At 48.2% G+C, this 6,598-nt stretch overlaps 1 protein-coding gene across 1 annotated transcript in view; it reads left to right on the forward strand.

Annotated features, from left to right (window-relative positions):
• CA5A (carbonic anhydrase 5A) overlaps window positions 1–5,128 on the forward strand; it is a 32,321-nt gene extending 27,193 nt beyond the window's left edge. Inside the window, exons 6-7 of the mRNA XM_036441012.2 lie at window positions 1,856–2,011; window positions 4,872–5,128. Coding sequence (XP_036296905.1) covers window positions 1,856–2,011; window positions 4,872–5,015 — 300 coding nt within the window. The 3' untranslated portion in view covers window positions 5,016–5,128. The remainder of the gene's footprint in view (window positions 1–1,855; window positions 2,012–4,871) is intronic.
• The last annotated feature ends 1,470 nt before the right edge of the window (window positions 5,129–6,598 follow it).

The raw sequence follows: 6,598 nt of genomic DNA on the forward strand, positions 1-6,598 counted from the left end.
ATGCATGTCTTTGCTCAGATGTCACCTTCCCAGTGACCATTCTTCTTAACCCCCCCTCCCCATGCCCTACTTTATTTTCCTCCATCCCTGGGTAAACTACTAGATATCTACTTATTATTTGGGTACTGCCTTCTTTCCTTTGGTAAAAGATGAGCTCCATAAAGGTAGATGGTTTTGTACCCCAAAGCCTAAGATAGCATCGGGTTTACCATGGGTACTAAATGCATAGCTGTGAGTAAGTGAATGAATGAATGAATCAACCATTACATCCTATCAGTGTCACTTATAATGCAGAAAGGCAGGTTTCTCCTTATCCTATATATTAAAAGGCTAATATGCAAACAACTGAACAGCGGGATGACCGGTTGCTATGACACACACTGACCACCAGGGGTAGATGCTCAACACAGGAGCTGCCCTCTGGTGGTCAGTGCACTCCCACAGGGAGAACACCATTCAGCCAGAAGCCGACTCATGGCTGGTGAGCGCAGCAGTGGTGGCGGAGCCTCTCCTGCCTCTGTGGCAGCACTAAGGATGTCTGACTGCCGGCTTACTCCTGATCTCCACAGAGAGCAGGCCTAAGCCATCAGTTGGACATCCCCCAAGGGTTCCTGGATTGTGAGAGGGTGCAGGCTGGGCTAAGGCCCTCCCCACCCCCACCCCCACCCCCACCCCCCGAGCACACAAATTTTGTGCACCGGGCCTCTAATCCTTTTATAAAGCACAGAAAGCGCGCAAACTGTGAATTCTGAACACTGGACTCCCAAGCAGGACATGCTTATGGGAGTCCCTTGTGGGAGCAACACAGAAATCTAGGGACACAGTGGTTGAGAACAGCTATCTATGTCCACTGATTCCGCCTGTTCCCTGTGAGAAGGGAAACTCTGGCATATGCTTAGCATTCTCCTAAATCTGTGTCATCACCACAGCCCTGGCACTCAGGGACGGCTGCTTTAGAGAGAAGTTCAGATGTCTTAAGGGGCAGCCACTGTGGAAACAGTATGATAGTTCCTCAAAACTAAACTTAGAATTCCCATAGGATCTGGCATTTCCATTTCTGGGTATATATGCAACACAATTGGAAGCCAGTTCTTAAAGTGATGTTGGTATGTTCATGTTCCCAGCAACATTACTCAGCCAAGGAGTGGAAGCTCTCCAAGTGTCCACTGACAAAGGAATGGATAAACACAGTGTGGCGTACTAGTCAGTGTTAAAAAGGGAGGAGATCCTGACACATGCTACAACATGGATGTACCTGGAGGACATTTTGCTGAGTGAGATAAACCAGTAACAAAAGGATAGACCATAACCAGTGCTTGATTATTTCACTCATATCAGGTCCCTAGAGGAGTCAGATTCATAGGGACAGAAAGTAGGATGGTGGGGGCCAGGGACTGGGGGAGGGGAATGGGCAGTTACTGTTTAATGAAGAAGGAGTTTCAGTTTGGAAAGATAAGAAAGTCCTGGAGATGGATGGGGATGATGGTTGCACAACAGTGTGGATGCACTTACTGCCATAGAACTCAAAAATGGTTAAAATGGTAAATTTTTATGTTATGCATGCTATTTTACCACATTTTTAAAAGCATAATATTTTCACAGTCTGTGCATGGGGAAATAGATAACTTTAAAAGAAAAATAGAAGCATTTGGTGAGGATTCATGATGTGCTACAAGGGTCCTATTTTCTTGTCACTGCTTCCAAATGTGACAACCGTGGCCTCACAGTCTTTATCTCGGGGAACACACTTCCCTCCTAGCCATGCGAAGCCACGTCTCTGAGAGAAAGATAGAGCCCTGCCCTCCTCCATGAGCCTCTGCACCTTCCATCTCCTCCTGTGGTCTCTGTCTCTCAGGAGGCACGGGTGGCTATGGGCCCCTTCGAGCCCTCCTGCCTGCTGCCCACCTGCCGGGATTACTGGACCTACCCGGGCTCCCTCACCACTCCTCCACTAACTGAGTCTGTCACCTGGATCATCCAGAAGAAGCCCATTGAAGTGGCCGCGAACCAGGTGAGCTGTGCCTGCAGCCGGTGTAGTGGGACTGTACTGGAGAAATTGTTTGGCAGCGTCACTAAGATATTGTAAGTGGACATCGTGGAGTTTTACTTTTTGGTGCATTTTGGATGTTCCCGCACCTGAAGAACGTTCCCATTGAAGTAAAAGCTTGTTGACACTGAAAAAAGGTTCCTTAAATCACAACTCTTTGACCTAGAGATATTAGTGTGTGAGAGACACCGAGACAGAGAGAGATGGATGCAGGGTGGGGGCAGGAAAGGATAGAGAGAGAGAACATTTTAGTTTGTTCCACTTGTTTTGGGTGATAGAACAGTATATATATGCTGAGATAAAATTCCAGAAGGATTGTAATGCTGTGTAACAAACCTTCCCAAAACTTAGTGGCTTATAACAAACAATTGTGTGTATGTGTTGTTTTTTTTTTCTGCTTGCAAGTTTATTGATTGGCTTGGGAGGCTTTATTTTATTTTATTTTATTTTATTTTAAGATATATTTTTATTGATTTCAGAGAGGAAGGGAGAGGGAGAGAGAGAGAAACATCAATGATGAGAGAGGCTCTATTTTAGGTTATCAGTGTCTGGGCTTCACCGAAGGTGGTCAGTGGTTGGGTTGGGCTTTATGTGTCTCTCATGCACCTTGGACCAATGACCACCAAGGGCTGGTTCTCATGGCAAATGACAAAAATGCAAAAGGCAAGCCAAACGACACATGCACACATAAGGCTTCTGCCGGCATCCCACCCATTCCCATCCTGTTGGCCAAAGCAAGTCACAATGGCAAGGCCAAAGCCAGTGGGGCAGAGAGGAAGGGAGTGAGTATTTACTGAACAATGCCCTGGTTTATCACATAGATACACACCAAAACATTACTTCTCAATATCCCAGGGTCATAGATCTGCAGTGGTTTTTATTTTCTTCCTTTTTCTTATCTAAATTTCTATAGTTCTAAAATAAATATATTTGGTGCACAAAATTCGTGCATAGGGGTGGGGTGTCCCTCAGCCCATCCTGCAGCTCTCCAATCTGGGACCCTTCAATGGATGTCCCTAAATGGGCAGATGGACACACCTTTCACAATCCAGGACTGCTGGCTCCCAATTGCTTGCCTGCCTGATTGCCCCTAACCACTTCTGCTTGCCAGCCTGATCACCCCCTAACCACTCCCCTGCCAGCCTGATCAATGCCTAACTGCTCCTCTGCTAATCCGATTGCCCCTAACTGCCTTCCCCTGCAGCCCTGGGTCCCCTTCAACTGCCCTCCCCTGTAGGCCTGGTCTCTCCCAACTGCCCTCCCCTGCTGGCCTGATCTCCCACAACTGCCCTCCCCTGCAAGCTATCTTGTGGTGGCCATCTTGATGGGAGTGGCCATCTTGTGTATTGGAGTGATGGTCAATTTGCATATTACCTCTTTTTTATATAGAATATATATATATATATGTAGTTGCATTATCTTTTTCTTTGGAAATCTAGAATCAGGAGAAAGTCCGTCTGTTGAGGGCAGTTTAAATTCAGGGATGACAAGTACATAGCAAGCCTGGTGTCACTGTCCCACCCCTGCCTCGGCAGACATCTCTAATTAATCTCAGCAGTATTCATCAGTTCTGGTCAAATTGTCCCTTTTCTGAGGGCTCTAGATGCACTCTTAGAGGTACTCCCAGCCTCATGCGTCTGAAAATATCCTCTTACTTAAAAGTCATGGAATGATACCCTTTGCTTTGCGAGTCTGAACTTTGAGATGCGGGCTGCAGATCACCCATCCTGCCCCAAACCAGAAATATTGCAGACATCACACAGCCTTGGTGGAAGAATTATATCCTTGTCACCAAGACCCCTCTGTCAGTCAACTGACATGTAATAAGTACCCATTCTCGGTCAGGTTTGTAACCAGAGAGGGTGGGAGATGGGTAGGAAGGGAAAGGGTGGTGTAAAAGCAATGATATCAGTCTCTGCAAACTGCTGTCTGCGGGGAAATGAAAACATAGTTGAGTATTATTCAAAAATGCAGAGCAGAAGCCCCTTACCCTGGCCGGGGGAGTGGGGAGGTGTGTGTGCACCCCCGGGGCAGTGGGAAGGAGATTGCCAAGGGAAGGAGAGGAGAAAGACTGCATTTCTGAGACTGTGTGCACCATGCCCTACAGAACTCCAGAGGGCGCTTCATCAACCACACAGCCCTTTCTTGCTCATTAAGTGGTCATTATAGAGATAAAATGTCACTTCTGTGTTAATTAAACATGTGAGTTATTTTCACAGAGCTCGTAAGTATAGTCTGAGAACAAATGGGATGAGACATAAAAAATAATATTTTAGTTCCTTGAGTGAAAAGTAAATCAAAGGTTACTTTAGCATTTATATTGTATGCATTAGATCTCTATTGCTGTGCAACCAATAGCTCCAAAACTTAGTGATTAAAAAAAAAATCATTTATTATCTCTCAGAGTTACTGTGGGTCAGAATTTGGGGTGGCTCTGCCCCCGGGATCTCTGATGGAGTTGCAGTCAGGTGTCAGCTGGGGCCGCAGTTTTCTGAAGGCTTGCCTGGGGCTGGAGGATTCATGCCCCAAGTGGCTCACGCAAGCAGCCTGCAAGAACACACACCACACCTGCCTTTCCGTGGGGCTGTTTCAGTGTCCTCACATCATGGCAGCTGGCGCCCCCAGAGCAAGTGACCCAAGAGACCCCGGCGGAAGCTGCAGTGCCTTTGCTGACATAGCTCAGGAGTCACCTCTGCCATGTTGTATTGGCCACACAGGGCCACCCCTGATCCATGGTGGGAGGGGACTGCCCACAGCCCGAGGGATGCCTGGGAGCCGTTCCCTGTCTCCACACCCAGGTAACTCCGGTGGCTCTCTGTTCCAGCTGGCCGCGTTCCGCACGCTCCTGTTCACCGCACTAGGCGAGGAAGAGAAGACGATGGTGAACAATTACCGCCCACTTCAACCCCTGATGGACCGGAAGGTCCGTTCGTCCTTCCAGGCCACGAAGGAAGGCGCCAGGTCCTAAACGCATTACGTCCAAGCTAATGGGCTGAACTGACTTTCAAAAGAGGAAGTATTGTTGCCCAGGTCTCATGGTCTGATCATATGCAATCCCTAGAATTAAAAGGAAAGACAGAGGTCATTGTTTCAGTCAATGTACTTGTCAGCTGCAGTGAAAACCACTTCAAAGGGAGTGAATGGGTATCTGGGACCTGAAGTATCTCACAGGACTCGCAGCAGGTCACGGCAGCCTCACGGGGCCCAGCAAGCCCCCACCTGACGTCATCCGCCCAGCCCTCCCTCAGCCCCATGCTGTCCTCGCCCCAGCGGGTGTCCTCTGTTTCTCACGCTCATGGCTACACCGCAGTTCCCAGGCAACAGAGTCCCGATGCATCAGTGTCCTGGGGCCCCTGTAACAAATGACCCTAAACTGAGGGTTAAACATCAGAAATGTACTTTCCCATAGTTCTGAAGCTGGAAGTTTGAGGTCGAGGTGCCAACACTTTTGGGATCTGGTGAGACCTCTCTCTGTGGCTTGCAGGTGGCACCTTCTCACACGGCCTTTCCTCTCTCTTTTCCTCTTATAAAGCCATCAACCCTAGTATCCAGGAAACCCTGTCACCACAAAGTCACTCACCAGATCACACCTGCAAAGCCCCTCTGCCGGGTCAGGCCGCACAGGTCCCAGGGCTCAGGTGGTGAACATCTTGGGCCGTGACTCAGTGGACGGAACTGGGAACGGGAACAGGGAACCAAAACCTAACATTGTCACTGGAGATAAAATGTAAAAAGAGCTAGCCGCTATTAACTCATTGTCTAGTTGAGATAGTGGTGTTTGAGGCAACTTTAATTTGTTAATCATATGTAAATGTAAGTTGATTTTCTGTTGTTGGAACTTCCTCCTTAAGAAATGTCTTTGTCTCAGAATCTCAATAAAAGGAATGGTAAAAGGCCAGAGCAGGGATTAGTCTTCCCACTAGAGGTAGACTTCCCGCCTGGCCCCCATTTTCCCAAATTAACTCTTTTCCAGTCTCTCTCTTCATTTTAGTGTGCGGCCTTCTCCAGAAACCAGACCCTGAGTGGGCCCTGAACCACGCGGGTTTTCTGAAGGAACATGCAAAACCAGCCTGCGGCAAGTCAGCCAAGCAGCAGGCAGCAGCCTCGAGGCCAGCCTCCTCGGAGGCAGGGGAAGGGGGTGGATTGGGAAAAGTGCAAGAAGCCGGGCAGAGTGGGTAAGTGAGTGTTCCTGAGCTCCGCTACCTCAGAGCAACTTCTGTGATGGTGACGTGACCAGAGCCACACTGTCCTGTATACACAGAGCCACTGAGCACTTGAAATGTGGTCAGTGTGACTGAGGAGCTGAAGTTTAATTGTACATGATTTTTAAAAAATATATATTTTATTGATTTTTTACAGAGAGGAAGGAAGAGGGATAGAGAATTAGAAACATCAATGAAAGAGAAACATTGATCAGCTGCCTCCTGCACACCCCCTACTGGGGATGTGCCGGCTACCAAGGTACATGCGCTTGACCAGAATTGAACCTGGGATCTTTCAGTCCGCAGACCAAAGCTCTATCCACTAAGCCAATCCGGCCAGGGATAATTG

The sequence above is a fragment of the Pipistrellus kuhlii genome, unplaced genomic scaffold (genome assembly GCF_014108245.1).
Source record: "Pipistrellus kuhlii isolate mPipKuh1 unplaced genomic scaffold, mPipKuh1.p scaffold_m20_p_17, whole genome shotgun sequence".
Taxonomy (NCBI): domain Eukaryota; kingdom Metazoa; phylum Chordata; class Mammalia; order Chiroptera; family Vespertilionidae; genus Pipistrellus; species Pipistrellus kuhlii.